The sequence below is a fragment of the Mauremys reevesii genome, linkage group 10, assembly GCF_016161935.1.
Source record: "Mauremys reevesii isolate NIE-2019 linkage group 10, ASM1616193v1, whole genome shotgun sequence".
NCBI classification, from domain to species: domain Eukaryota; kingdom Metazoa; phylum Chordata; order Testudines; family Geoemydidae; genus Mauremys; species Mauremys reevesii.
The window spans coordinates 74680754-74696109 of NC_052632.1; the positions used below are offsets into that span (position 1 = coordinate 74680754).

At 40.1% G+C, this 15356-nt stretch overlaps 1 protein-coding gene across 18 annotated transcripts in view; it reads right to left on the bottom strand.

Annotated features, from left to right (window-relative positions):
* The window catches only part of IQCE (IQ motif containing E), a 44344-nt gene that overhangs the window by 6904 nt on the left and 22084 nt on the right, over positions 1-15356 (bottom strand). For 14 of the 18 annotated variants that reach the window (XM_039492082.1, XM_039492079.1, XM_039492076.1 and 11 more), the window contains 6 exons: positions 12479-12574; positions 10704-10727; positions 7587-7697; positions 6413-6543; positions 1889-2010; positions 1178-1288 (listed from right to left, as the gene is read on the bottom strand). In XM_039492082.1, the coding sequence (XP_039348016.1) occupies positions 1178-1288; positions 1889-2010; positions 6413-6543; positions 7587-7697; positions 10704-10727; positions 12479-12574 (595 nt within the window). Of the gene's footprint in view, positions 1-1177; positions 1289-1413; positions 1628-1888; positions 2011-6412; positions 6544-7586; positions 7698-10703; positions 10728-12478; positions 12575-15356 lie in introns of those variants that run through there. The other 4 variants (XR_005585572.1, XM_039492081.1, XM_039492080.1 and 1 more) reach the window with 4 other exon arrangements.

Genomic DNA, 15356 nt, shown 5'->3' on the forward strand with positions numbered 1-15356 from the left:
ATCACTTATTTTAGCATTTTCCACACAGTGAAATTTTACCTCTCTATTTATAGCTCAATCTAGTTTTTCAAAGAGAAGGTTAAGAGGTGACTTCATTAAAGTTTATAAACTAAATACCTATATAGGGAACAAAAATTTGATAATGGGCTCTTTAGCCTACCAGACAAAGGTAACAGGATCCAATGGTTGGAAGTTAAAGCTAAACAATTTCAGACTAGAAATAAGGCACACATTATTAACTGAGGAAAATTAGCCATTGTAACAATTTACCAAGGGTTCTGACAAATTCTCCACCATTGGCAATTTTTAAATCAAGACTGGATTTTTTTCTAAAATATATCCTCTAGTTTAAACACAAATTAATTCAGGGAAAGTCGTATGGCTTATGTTATAAGATGGTCAGACAAAATGACCACAGTGGTTCCTTTTGAATCAAGTAGAGACAATACAATGAAAGCCAAGATGCCACTAAACCTGAACTGATTCTAGCCTACATCCAAGTCCTCTTTAACACTTCAGCATTTACAAGTCATCTGAAAAGAATGCCAAAGGACAGGGTAACTAAATGACTTCTTGCAAAATGTATTTCCACAGAACACTTACAGTGGATCAAAAATATAGAGGTCATCAAATGCAAGTTTGAGGTTGGAAGATATGAGGTGAAGAGCTCATTCAGCAGCTGAATGATTTAAAGCTATCAAGTCCCTTCATAGGTGTGAGATGACCAGCAAAGAGCATTATTGCACTGAGGGCCTATTTCACTAGCAGATGATTAGATCAGGCATCAGCTAAGAGTTAGGGTAGTTGAACTTTTAGTGAATGGATTTAAATGGTTAAATTATAACCAACTGCAGAATAGTCAGAGTCACTCATCAAGAGGGTATTTATGACAGAGCATTCTCCTTCGTTCGGTAGTTAGCTGTATTTGCCTTTTGGGAGGATTTGGTTATGCTATCTATAAATGACCATGTCTAAAGGCAAAGAGTCCAAAGAGACATGTAGTATCGAGCCCGAAAACAACCTCTGTTAGATTTATATTCACGTGTATGCTTGCTCTCTCTTCAGTGGCAAGCTAAATATTTTCTAACCTCCAAGAGTGTTTTGAAAAATCTGCCACTTTCTTAGGGGCAATGAACAAACACCCCTTTGCCTTCCGCCTCTTTCTTCCAATACTCACCAGAAGAGGGCTGCAAGGAGGAAAGTTTGTGATCCCTTGATCTCCTCTCTCCCCCTTCAGCAGTAAGTTCCTCCACAACTTCTTCACTGGTCACTTCACTGTCTTCATCATCTGGAATAATTCAGCAATCAGAAACCTCATGACTGCACAGTGATGGTGCTCTATTATTATTAATTATTTGTATTATAGCAGCACTAGTAAGCCAGATTTTCTAGAGTAAAGTTATTTTTATTTACCTGGTCTCCCTTGTACTTGTAGACAGCTGAAAAGACATTACCACATCTATCTGGCTGACTGGGGATGCTTCTTTATGATCAGATAAATCTATTTCCTTTATGCAAGAAAGGTGAAATCCTCCCAAGTCCCAGCTTCTCCATGGTTGAAGTCTGAAATGTCATGGAAACTCCCAAGGTACATCTACATGCTGGGGCTGAGCTGGAAGCAGACAGGCTGCACAGAGGAACACAATATCCTCTTGGATACTACCCTTTTACCCCTAGAGGTGGTCACTCCAACTCAAGGTTGTGACAAACAGGCAGGGCAGTATGTGGGGAACTTGCATTCACACTGTCCGGGTATCTATTTTGTGGTTACAAGATTTCAAACTTCAAGACTACCAATCTTTCACTAGACCTAAAGCTCTCTTTAAAAATTGTGAGAGTGCCCATTCATAGCCCACATACTTCTGAACATAGAGGGAAATGAGATTACCGGGAGAGGTTGATGTGAAGGCTGAAGATAAAGGTTTCCTGAGTGCTGATGAGATTTGTTTCTTCTTCCTATTGGAAACAGCAGGGAATGTTCTTTCACTTGAAGCTCTGGAGACAGAGGACCTGCAAAAGATGCACTGCATTACCATGAAGCAGGAATCACTAATCCACCTGCAGAGCTGCAGGCAGGAAACATGAGACAGATACAGTTGAAAGACAGACAGACAGAAACTATAACAACTCACAGAGATGACAACATGTAAACCAGAAGAGATTGCACAGGTGGACTTTATGTTACAACTACCTCCTTGTTTCATCTCCCAAGGAACAATGTTGGGCAGCGTGGATGACGTGAACCTGCTCTGTATTACTTTATTGATCTATGGTTGTCCGATTACTTTATTGCTTTATATGCTCTATGACTGTCTGATTGCTGTAAGGATGCTTCCTGACTATATGATGCTAAGTCAAAAGGGGCTTTTAGGAAAAACAAGCAGGAAACAAAAGTGATTCTGGCAATTACAGGCCAGTCAGCCTGACTTCAGTACTGGGCAAACTGGTTGAAACTATAGTAAAGAACAGAATTGTCAGACACATAGATGAACATAATTTGTTGGGGAGGAGTCAACAGGCTTTTTGTAAATGGAAATCATGCCTCACCAATCTACTACAATTATTTGAGGGGGTCAACAAGCATGTGGACAAGGGAGATCCAGTGGATATACTGTACTTAGATTTTCAGAAAGCCTTTGACAAGGTCCCTCACCAAAGACTATTAAGCAAATTAAGCTGTCATGAGATAAGAGGGAGGGTCCTCTCATGGATTCATAACTGGTTAAAAGATAGGAAACAAATGGTAGGAATAAATGGTCAATTTTCAGAATGGAGAGAGGTAAAGAGTGGTGTCTATACTGGGGTCTCTACTGGGACCAGTACTGGTCAACATATTCATAAATGATCTGGAAAAAGAGGTAAACAGTGAGGTGTCAAAATTTGCAGATGATACAAAACTACTCAAGATAGTTAAGTACAAAGCAGACTGCGAAAAGCTACAAAGGGATCTCACAAAATTGGGTGATTGGGCAACAACATGGCAGATGAAATTCAGTGTTGATAAATGCAAAGTAATGCACATTGGAAAGCATAATCCCAACTATATATATAAAATGATGGGGTCTAAATTAGCGGTTAAAACTCAAGAAAGAGATCTTGGAGTCATTGTGAATAGTTCTCTGAAAACATCCACTCAATGTGAAGCGGCAGTCAAAAAAGTGAACAGAATGTTGGGAATCATTAATACGGGGATAGATAAGACAGAAAATATCATATTGCTTCTATATAAATCCATGGTACACCTACATCTTGAATACTGAAAATAGATGTGGTCACCCCATCTCAAAAAAGATATATTGGATTTGGAAAAGGTTTAGAAAAGGGCAACAAAAATGATTAAGGGTATGGAACAGCTTCTGTATGAGAAGCGATTAATAAGATTGGGACTTTTCAGCTTGGAAGAGAGACATGATAGAGATTTATAAAATCATGACTGGTGTAGAGAAAGTAAATAAGGAAGTGTTATTTACTCCTTCTCATTATACAAGAACTAGAGGTCACCAAATGAAATTAATAGGCAGCTGGTTAAAAACAAACAAAAGGAAGTATTTCTTCACACAATGCACAGTCAACATGTGGACCTCTTTGCCAGAGGATGTTGTGAAGGCTAAGACTATAACAGGGTTCAAAAAAGAACGAAATAAATTCATGGAGGCTAGGACCATCAATGGCTATTAGCCAGGATGGGCAGGGACAGTATCCTTAGCCTCTGTTTACCAGAATCTGGGACTGGGTGACAGGGGATGGATCACTTGATGACTACCTGTTCTGTTCATTCCCCCTGGGGCACCTGGCATCGGCCACTGTCAGAAGACAGGATACTGGGCTGTATGGACCTTTGGTCTGACCCAGTATGGCCGTTCTTATTTTCTTCAAGAAAACACTTCATGAGTCTTTAAGAAAACGAGGTCCGGGCTATTAATTGGTCTGAGAACCACGGCTCCAATAAAGTTAAAAGACTGATTCTGCCAGGGCTCGGGGCCTACGATCAAAAGGATACTAAAAAGTTTAAAAGTCCCTCATACTGGCTTGTCCAGAAGAACAGGTCCAGACACAGAGGGGTTCTGCAGAGGGAGCCTGAAGAAACTGGGTTACCTGGCTAACATCAGGGGACAGGCCTGCACAGAATCGTAGGGCTGAAAGGGACCACGAGAAGTCTTCTAGTCCAGTCCCCTGGACTGAAGGCAGGACTAAGTATTAGGTAGGCCATCTCTGATTCTACAGCCTCTCTAGGCAATTTATTCCAGTGCTCAACTACCCTGACAGTTAGGAAGTTTTTCCTAATGTCCAACCTAAACTGCGTTTGCTGCAATTTAAGCCCATTGCTTCTTGCCCTATCCTCAGAGGTTAACAAGAACAATTTTTCTCCCTCCTCCTTGTAACAATCTTTTATATACTTGAAAACTATTATCATGTCCCCTCTCAGTCTTCTCTTCTCCAGACTAAACAAACCCAATTTTTCCCTCATAAGTCATGTTTTCTAGACCTTTTAATCATTTTTGTTGCTCTCCTCTGGACTTTCTACAATTTGTCCACATCTTTCCTGAAATGTGGCACCCAGAACTGGACACAATACTCCAGTTGAGGCCGTATCAGTGTGGAGTACAGTGGGAGAATTACTTCTTATGTCTTCTTTACAACACACCTGCTAATACATCCCAGAATAATGTTTGCTTTTTTTCACCCAACAGAGTTACACTGACGACTCATATTTAGCTTGTGATCCACTATGACCTCCAGGTCCTTTTGACAGTATTCCTTCCTAGGCAGTCATTTCCCATTTTGTATGTGTGCATTTGATTGTTCCTTCAAAAGTGGAGTACTTTGCATTTGTTCTTATTGAATTTCATCCTATTTACTTCAGACCATTTATCCCGTTTGTCTAGATCGTTTTGAATTAGAGTCCGATCCTCCAAAACACTTGTAACCCCTTCCAGCTTGATATCATCCGCAAACTTTATAAAGGTGTACTCTCTATGCCATTATCTAAAAATGACTGATGAAGATATTGAACAGTACTGGACCCAGGACCAATCCATGTGGGCGGAGGCACCAACTTTGTGATTTCCCTGGGGGTGCTAAACCCGTGCTTCGCCACAGGCCCCGCTCCCACTCCACCCCTTCTCCCAAGCCCCCGCCTCTTCCTGTCCCATCTCCACCTCTTTCCGCCCCACGGCTGAACAGCTGATTACCGGCAGGTGGGGGACACTGGGGGCGAGGGGGAAAAGCCAATCCGCAGGGCTGACGGTGAGTGCTGAGCATCCACTATTTTTTTTCTGTGGGTGTTTCAGCCCCAGAGCAACCATGGAGTTGGCACCTATGCCTGTGGGACCCCACCTAATATGCCTTCCAGTTTGACTGTGAACCACCTTCTGGGAACAGTTATGTACCCACCTTATAGTAGCTTCATCTAGATTGTATTTCCCTAGTTTGTTTATGAGAAGGTCATGAGAGACAGTATCAAAAGCCTTACTAAAGTCAAGATATACCACATCTACCACTTCCCCACTATCCACAAGGCTTGTTATCATGTCAAAAAAAGCCATTAGGTTGGTTTGACACAATGCATGTAAACTGTTTATTGTTTTAAAATCCTTGTTCTCTTGCTCTATGCAGTGTTCCCACTATTAAAAATACACCATACAGAGTTTAGAAAATGCTTTCTGGTCACTCATCATAGACTATTTGTCACAGGCAGCCCCCAGAGTGCAGAGGTGTAGTGGCTGGGGGCTGCCTGTGACAAATAATCCTGCTGAGGAAGTCAGGGTTAGTACATAGGGATATTAGTGTGGGAGAATCATATGATTCCATTCTGAGAGAGGAAAAAGCTTGGGCTTGTCACCTGAGGGGTGAGCTCTGACAGTAGTGCGGCTTGCCCTGTAACCATGATAGCATCTAAAGCTTTGAGGACAGTAAACCATGGAAAGAGAGGAAATGATTTTCGATACAGTCGTACATCTAAAAAATTAACAAATCTGTGTTCCTGCTGAGGAAAGCCACTGGGCTGCACATGAGATTCCATTCTAGCCTTTTCCCCTTAAGATTAGGGCTTTAGACTCCCCTACACTAGCCAAGCACAGTAGCCCTGAGCACTGATTACTATACCTTTCACATATGTAACAATCATTTTCTACACTTATTTTCCCCACCTCTAAAGGACAAAAACAATGAGAATACCTGAGGAGATTACAGTTGCAACAAGAACCCTTGCAGAAATAGAAGGATGGGGAATTTTTGTTGCATGCCCCTCCTACGCATTTTACTTGTGAACTGTTCATACTGAACATACCTATTGCTCCAAGGGGCTCTCTCTTTTGCTGCCTTGGAGCCTCTACTACAATTTTACATCGATATAGCCATGCAGATAAGTAACAATACTGTATCCTGGTGGAGACACCTGCTCCTGACTTACCTTTCCTCATGCTCTCCTTTACGTGCTAAGTGAGCCCTGAAAACTGATTGGATGAATGTCACAACCTCCTCATCCTCCTTGAAGTCAGAAGACAAGCTCAAAGGGCTGGACCCGTGAGACATGTTGGGGCCCTGCAGTGTAAAGAGACCATAGGAAAAAATTAGCCTTTTAACAAATTCCTTGCCAACATAACCGCACCTTTGACATTTTTATTATTGATTGTGAATGTGGTGTCACCGGGCAGTGAGCAAGCATTTAATTTCTTTTGGGTTGCAGCCCAGGGGGGTTTTACTAGACTTCTATTGATCCAATGACAATCTGTCATCATACAGTTGTTAAACAACTACACAACAGATAAAGGGTAGGCAGCTGAAATGAATGTTAAATGATTTCAGTGGTATTGTGGGCAGGACTCGTCCTCAAGCTAAGGGAGTTAAGGCAATCTCTAAAATGGGTCTGACCTCTGTATAAAGCAGAAGTTTGTCAGTGCCGCCAAACTGAGCTGAAGCTGAGCTTAAATATTATAATGTGTAGTGAGATGGAGGGCCTGGCTAGAGAATTCTTCATTCATTTTAGAATCCCTAGATCTAAATGGCTACTTAGGAAACCAGAAACCAGCATCTAAAATGTGTAATCAGGGAGGAAGTCTTTTTATATTCAGAGCCTGGCACTCAGGGCCAAGTGTGACATGATTTAAGAAATACACTGCAAATCTTCAGCAGAGCATGCTGGATACCAGACTCCAAATCAACCATCATTTTCAACTTCTTGTTTCTAAAGCACGATGAGTAATGTTTGCCTAGCACTAGGACTCCATGAGTGCAGGGTGCAGTGCAGCTTTTGAAAAGGCTGCACCCTAACAATATAACCCTTTACTCTTACTTGATGACAGAACCAGATAAAGAAAGCCAGCAGCTTGGATACAGGTGGCAGCTTACTGCACAGAGATACTATGGCTTTATTTCTCAGGAGGACTATGAAGTAGATGGGCTTAACACATTTTGGAATTTAAATGACACCACACACCAAAGTATTAAAAAAGCCCGCTGGATGAGTTACAGAACCAAACCTGGAAGGCTTGGAAGCCTAGTACTTTGCATTGTAAACTGACTGTAAATAACGGGAAAATGAAGGAGCACATTGTGTCTATGTCCCCACTTGCCCCCACAGTTACCTTATTTCCAAGGCTATGCATGGCGGGAGATTTTCGCCTGAGTGTGTTATTCAATAACAATTTCTGCCGAGCTAAATGTCCCCTGAAAGCTGCCTGAATCACAACAGCCGCCTAGCAGGAAGAGAGATAAATGGATGTTAACTGCCTTGAAAGATAGCAGCTACAAATTAAAGTAGTGTCCAGAGGGAAAAAGGCATTACAGGAGAGAGAACTATTTTCCCTGTGCAATGACAACTGTTTAATGTGCAGGCATTTCCCCTCTAATCAAGAGGCACCCTTAACCACTTCACATGTGCTGGTCTGGAATCCAAAAGGGTTCCAACCTATAAATTATAAAAGAACTGCACAGACATACAACTCCACAGTAAATTTAACCTGAGAATCTGCACATTATGGAGCCTGTCAAATGCAATTAAATTCAAGCTACCAACATTAGCCCATATTTCACAGATACAACAATGTAGTCATATTCCCATCTTAGATCCCAGCTATCCAGCAGGTGTTGCTGCTTGATAACATCATCAGAAACCAAGTGGAGTCTGGCAAATATTCTGGTGATTATGTTAAACAAACGTTCTTCCTCTCTGCTAAGGGATTTTAATTCTGAACTAGGTCCTCAAATATCAGAAGATATCAAGGGTATAAAATGACATTTTAAAATCGCCATTCTGATAGATGTTATATACAGTTTCACACCGGAAGAGCATGGAAAGAGCTTTGGCACTTCTCATCCTTCTCTTTACTAACCTACTCAAAGCAGATTTTCAAAGGCTAAAGAAGAAAATGCATATTATATTATGTTGTGCTAGCTGAGAAATAGTATACAATCATGCCATTAAGAACTCTATTACAATGAGGGCTGGTCATAAATTTTCTATCAACCCTGTCAAAACAGTTGAGTTTTCAACAATTTTTTTTTTGTGAGAAATGTCTGCTTTCTGTGGAAAATTTTTGATTGTTTTGTCAAAAATCTAAGCACCTGTTAAACAAACTACTTCAATTCAGCTATTCAGCTATGTTGCCTCATGGGAGCTTTATTTCAGTCTCCTCCAATGCCCAGTGTCCTTTATGAGCTGGGCTACCCAGCTGAACTATATCTCCCATGATGCACCCTACCCAGGGACTTGGGTAATACAATGGCCTTCCCTCACCATGAGGGGTGACTGTGGTGCATCATCCAGGCATCAGGAACCGGGTAGGAAGTAGCTCAGGGAGACTAGTTGTGGTATCAAATGGGGTGTTTTGGGGCAGATTCCCCACTGACGGGCATATTTGCCACTCACAGGTCCCTGAGCTGGGATCCGGTGGAGTAGGTCCACCTACCCGACCGCCACCCACTCTGGGGTGATGGTCCACTCCCCTGACAGGCCACTAGGCCATGCAGCCCCACATAAGGGGCAGTTATGCTGACTCAGGCCACTAGGACATGCAGCCCTGAGAGAGGGTGACTTTACTGACTCTTGCCACTAGGCCATACCGCCTTGCTGAGCCAGGCAGCCACAGTGACTCTGAGCACTAGGTGATGTACCCCGGCCGAACCAGAGAGCCATATTGACGCAGGCCATTAGGTCCCATAGCTCTGTGGGAAGGGGTTGTCACCCTGACTCTAGCCATTGGGCCACACAACCTTGAGAGAGAGAGAGAGAGCAGCCACAATGATTTTTACTGCAAGGCCACACAGTGATGTTTCACTCCATATTCTTTATGAAAATATGCTTATGATATGAATATGACATAACTGAGATGTACTTTATACAAGATGGGTCTTGTAAGATATAATTGGAAAGGTTATAATTTACTGAATTGATTATCCAATTCATATGCCTATATCATTTGTATCTAGAGCTAGGAATATTGACTATGTATCTGTATTTCAACTATGCTACTTTGGGTGACGTCTACTGCTAACACTACAGGTAGAACAATGGAAAAGCCAGACAGGGTGGATGGCCCATCAGCGAGGACAATGGACTGTGAAAAGGGTTGGCCTTCCTGCAGCCATTCCATACTGCCACAGACTCATGCAATACTTGCTGTGATACTACAAAGTCAGGTGGTCTTGTCACCTGATACTAAACATTACTGGGGACTTCTTGTAACTTTCCACTGGGGGGGTGTCAAGTTTTGGAAACAAAGGATTCCCGCCTTATTTAAAGCCTATTTAAGGGTGGGGAGGAAGGCAAACGTGGCTCCTCCTCTCCATGGCCTATCTGCCCAAGAAGAAAGACTGCTAAAGCCACCTGAAGGGAAGGCAGGGGGGAGTCCAGACTGAGACAGGGGTCCAATCTGAGAAGAAATATAACTGGAACTCTGAACCTCAGAAACTTTGCAACCTGCCTAAAATAACATTTAGGGTAAGAAATTACATTTTCTAACTTGTTTTTTAAGTATATTGAGCTTAGCTTGCATACTTTGTTTCATTTGTTCAGTAATCTGCTTTGTTCTGTCTGTTATCTCTTATATTCACTTAAAATTCACCATTTGTAGTTAATGAACATATTGCTTGATTATGGTGAATTCCCCAAGAGGGGACGGGGCATGCTTGCCTTGCGACAGGCACTTCTTAATGAGGGCTGTTTCCATGTCAAATGTCTACATCCAGCCTTTTTGAAGATAAAAAGGCTGCAAGAATTATTTTATTGTAATGGGAAAACTTTTCTCCATCTCACCAACAGTTCCTTATACTCAAAAGTGCCAGAACCATTTTTGCTTCCATTTTCCAAAAGGATGCATCTTTTGGCAGAGACCACGTATAGAAAATCTGAACTCAAAAGGAGAAAGTTTAGGTAAGTAATGAACAACTGAAGAGAGGATGTCAGAAGGTAAACTGTCACACAACCTGAACTATTAGTATAGCAATCACTAGTGCTCCTGCTCATAATAAAATCACTTTCAAAATTACATAAAACTACTTGTTTATACTTTTTTATTACAAAGTGAACCTGAATTGTCATAGCAGCAAAGAATCCTGTGGCACCTTATAGACTAACAGACGTTTTGCAGCATGAGCTTTCGTGGGTGAATACCCACTTCGTTTGCTGCTTTTACAGATCCAGACTAACACGGCTACCCCTCTGATACCTGAATTGTCATTTTATTGGTGCGATACACACTCACCTGATCCAGAGCAATTTCTTCTTTCTGAAATGGAGAAAACTTCTAAATTAACATCATAAGGATTTATGGCTTTTATTTAATAAAAGATTACTCCGAAAGGTCTCATATTTTCTTACAGCTACTACAAAGACATCCCAAAACAACTGAAAAGCCCAGTTTTTCTTCCCTGGGGAAGCTTTTTGGAATTGGATTTTTTGGGGGATTGTTTATTCTTTAGCTTGATAGTGGATTTTTTTATGTTCCCCTATTTCTAACCCCTGAAATCATGGATATAGAGATGCATAATTTACTTTGTTTGTTCATAAAACAAAATTTAATATAAGCTATTCTTTTAATTTGTCACGTTATCCTAGCTGGATGAAACTCAGGCTAAGGAATTTCCAGGTTTGCAGTGATGGTTTAAGTGGCACAGAATCATCCCTCTGAACCATACTGAGTTACAAAGACCACCACTCATTTTAGCTCCACATATACCGACAGTATTATCCTACGTGAACCTGGACTGGCCACACCATTTACTTCTGCAAATTACTGATCTCAGAAACGCTAAGCCATGGAACGGATTTCCCCAAAACTTTTTATAATACCTTCCAAAATAATTTAAAACCCCTTTATTTCATGCACTTTACTTTATTATTTTTCATTGCATCATTTATTTTGCTTCTGTCACACATTTTAAAAATCAGGTTCTCACATTTGGGCCCTGACTGGTTGTGTTATGAAAAGAATGTCTTAATTCCACTTCTTTCTCTGTCCTCAACATCCTGAGCACTGGTTTCCAACTCTGGCACTTAAATACAAGTTCCAAAAACTTGTAATGTCTTGCATTTCTGGTTTATCTCACTTACGGTACTCAGAGCTGGCTGGAAAATAGGTTTTCTTTCTGAGAAAAATGTTGATGAAAACGAAAAAAAAAATTCCAAGTTATCAATTGAAAATTTCAAATTTTCAGGGAAAAATCAAACATATTTAAATTCTGAAATGTCACCAGGGTGCCTGATGGTAGTTGTAGTTTGGGTTCCTCATGCTCCCTTTCTCCTCTATAGGCTGGGATCCCTGGTAAGACAACATCTTCCATGGGAAATCTCTTGGTGAGGGAGGCCATATACTAGGGGAATCACATGTCTGTGATGAGTCAGGGGAGAAGTCAAGCTGGAGAGCCCAGCCCAGAGGAGGATGGGAACATGAGTCAGTTTAACTACAATTCCCAAGGAACAGTGCAGCAGCATTTTAGAATCAAAATAGTTCAGTTTTTAGCCAAAAATTTAAAAATACTCAGTTTCTGGGTTTGTTTTTGGTTTTTTTGGACAAAAATATCAAAATTTTCCACAGAAAGCAGACAATTATGAAAAAAGTCATTTTAATAAAAAACCAAATTTTCCATTAAAGTACAGTTTCAGTGGAAATTTTCAGACCAATTCTAGTACTCTGTACTCCTTTATCCTAGTCCTGGCTACTACAGACACCTTTCCTATTAATTCAGTCAAGTCATGCCTGCTCCTAGCAAAATTCACATTCACTGTTAGAATGCCAGCAGAGTTTCCAGCATACAGGATGACAGAAATGAAAAGAACTATCCTTAATCAGTGGCCCTGAAGAAATGAGAAATATCCAGGGGAAGAAGGAAAGTCAGACATTTAGTTATGCTTGCATCGGTGCTCTGATTCCTGATGCTCATCAGCAGCCTACTCAATATCCAGAAATGAAGGTGAAGTAGCAGGAAATTAAAAAAAAAACAACAACAAAACCTCTCTGTCCATTTATAAGAATTTCACCTTGTTTCTGTATGCCTTCCACTGGCTCTGGATGAGTTTGGCTGCTTGTTCCTTCCTGTTGTCTTCTTTGCCCTGATGAAAGCAGGCAAATGAAGGCTGTGAAGGCAAAACACTTGAATGTAGTGTACATACTAAATGGGATTGCTGGCATGTGATTCTTTCTGGAGGTGTAAGACAGCAAGGACTGGAAAGAAAGAGGGAGATCAACAGGAGAAGAAATCATTTCCTCACATGATGTAGGGAAGTTGGAGCAGAAAATCTCATTTTAAAAGATATCTGCATTTGTTACATTCAGCTCATCATTTGGAAAATTCGTTCAGCGAAATACACTCCTCACTTGTCTTAACTGTGAACTGGATGTGAAATTAGAGTTTTTTATTTAAATATCTAAAGGTATATTATTGTATGTATTTTTTAGGTACCCATTCCCATAGTGGCGGTTACTATCTTGTTGAAAAATAACATAACTTGTAATGCAGACAACTTGAGAACATATGCCAAAGGACCTGATTTTGCAGTCCTTTCACAGGCAAAACTTGCACTAATTTCCACTGGAGTTTTGCAAGTGTAAGGACCGCATGACTGGTCCCATACTCATTTGTTTCAACTTACTGATGGGATGGCCATCCTGAAACACCAACAAGGGGAGCCCAATGTAAATTAACACAATCCTGTTCCTCTTTATACTGTTAACAAATCAGAAACTTGGAAAGCAAATGAAAAGTAAGGATAAAAACAAAGATCTCCCTACTTCAGGTTAAAAGGGTATGGTTTTGTACTCTGTCTCAGGCAAATCACATGACTGATCCACAACATGTCAATCTCAGTCTCATACAATTACCTACCAGGAAAATATTGAAAGAATTCTCACACACTGTAAAACCTAAAACACTATACTTGTGTGAGGCACAAAATGTTGTGGGGAAGGCCTCACAAGGGGAGCAACCCAAGCAGCTACTAAAAAGCTACAACCAGGCAAAATGCCTGGACCAGACAGCCTGCTTGTACACTTTAACAGAAGCTGCCCAAAAGAGATTAGTCAACCGTTACTAGATGTGTTGACTATGCCCACCTAATTAACTTCTTAGCAGGCTCTCTTAACTTGGCCATGCTAGCTCCATTTGTCAACTCTAAAAAGACCCCACTGCTGTAGTTCACACAAACCTACCACATTGCTGTATAAAGACACAAAACCCTTGCCAAATTGCTAGTAATGCAATTATACAAGAGAACAGCCACTATTATAATCCATGAAGACCAACCAGGTTTTATATCAGGAAGATCCACTCTCTGCACTTTTGAAATATTTAAGACAGCCTTTTTGTCAATATTTAATACAGCAAAAATGATAGTGAAAATCCACCAGCCCAGGCATAAAACCAATTTTTCCACCTTACTAGGAGGATGGTAATGAAAATGTCAGTGATATTTTACTAATCAAATCAACAAAAAGTCATAAGCAGAATTTGAAGATTGATTTAATTCATTCTCCTACCAAACATTTTACAATAACATAGAAAGTTTATTTTACATGAGAACTGAAAAGGGCTTTGTATTCTGTTGAAAGGACTTATTTACTTACACACTTTAAGAAAATTGAATTATGGACCTAAGTTTATTAAATGGATCATTTTCTATTCAAAGCTACAGTGTATTATTAAAATTAAACATAAATAGGAAAACAAGAATGATTAAGAACAATGGGCACAAGACCTGTATTTTCAATCAAAGTACTGATATCGGTCAAAAAATCTGTAGGTTTCGTTTGTTTGTTTTTTTAAAAGTTACTTGGAATTTATGACCCTATCTAATATTCATCAGTCCACAACACAGAACGAAAAACTGACCCAGACAGAATGGCATCTTATGTCAAAAACAACATCCTCCTATGCAAGCGGGCACTCTTATTCATATTATGTTGTTATCCATGTTCTGGTGTCTATTTTTCATTACACAGTGATCAAAACCACCAGCAATATTACTTACTTGAAATTTCCTATCACCGCAGTCTTTTGCTGAAGACAAATACTGCATAATTCATGACAGCATCACAGAAGTAGGAACTAGCACCAAAAAAATCATTTTTCGATTATAGACTAAAAGAAGCTAATCCTAATGGGAAAAGTCACACACTTTTGGCAATATAGAAAACAGAATAATAAAAAGAGATATGTGGTTCAAGGGGCTAACTGGCCAGTTATTGAATCTGAGACCAATTCATGCAATATATACAAATTAATAAAAAGTAATAGCCCTTGGATCTCCAGGAAAATATGTGCAATATCAAACAAAGAAAAAGCATCAATATAATATACTAGCTTTATTTAGGAAATCTTTGCACAACTGTGCAAACTGCATGATGATAACATTTAGTAATAATACAGAAACAAAAGCTGTCAAAGCACAAACCTTCTAACAGATACTAATATTTCTGTTCATGCTCCCGAGGATTTTATTTTTAAATTTGTTGGGTATTAGTAAAAATGCAGATGCGTGGAAGAGAATCATAAGGCTCTGCAATGTATTTCTCTTTGGCGGTGTGAAACAATGTCCAATGTAAACTAAATGTACTACTCTATATTTTTAACCTAAAAGTATCTGCTTGAAGTGTTTTTAGCCCCACAATTCTTTTTTCTGTTTAAAAAATAATCTTTTCAACGTGTGAGCTCTTGTAATACTGCACTGAGCAAGCAAGGACCAGCTTTACATTAAGGGTAGACAATCACCGTGAAGCCTACGGACAAAATTTTGGGTAACCAACCACTGGAACAATTTACCAGTGTAGTGCATTATCCATCTTTAAATCAAGATTTGATATCTTTCTAAAAGATATGCCCAGAAATTATAGATTTGATGCAGAAACTACTAGGTGAAATTC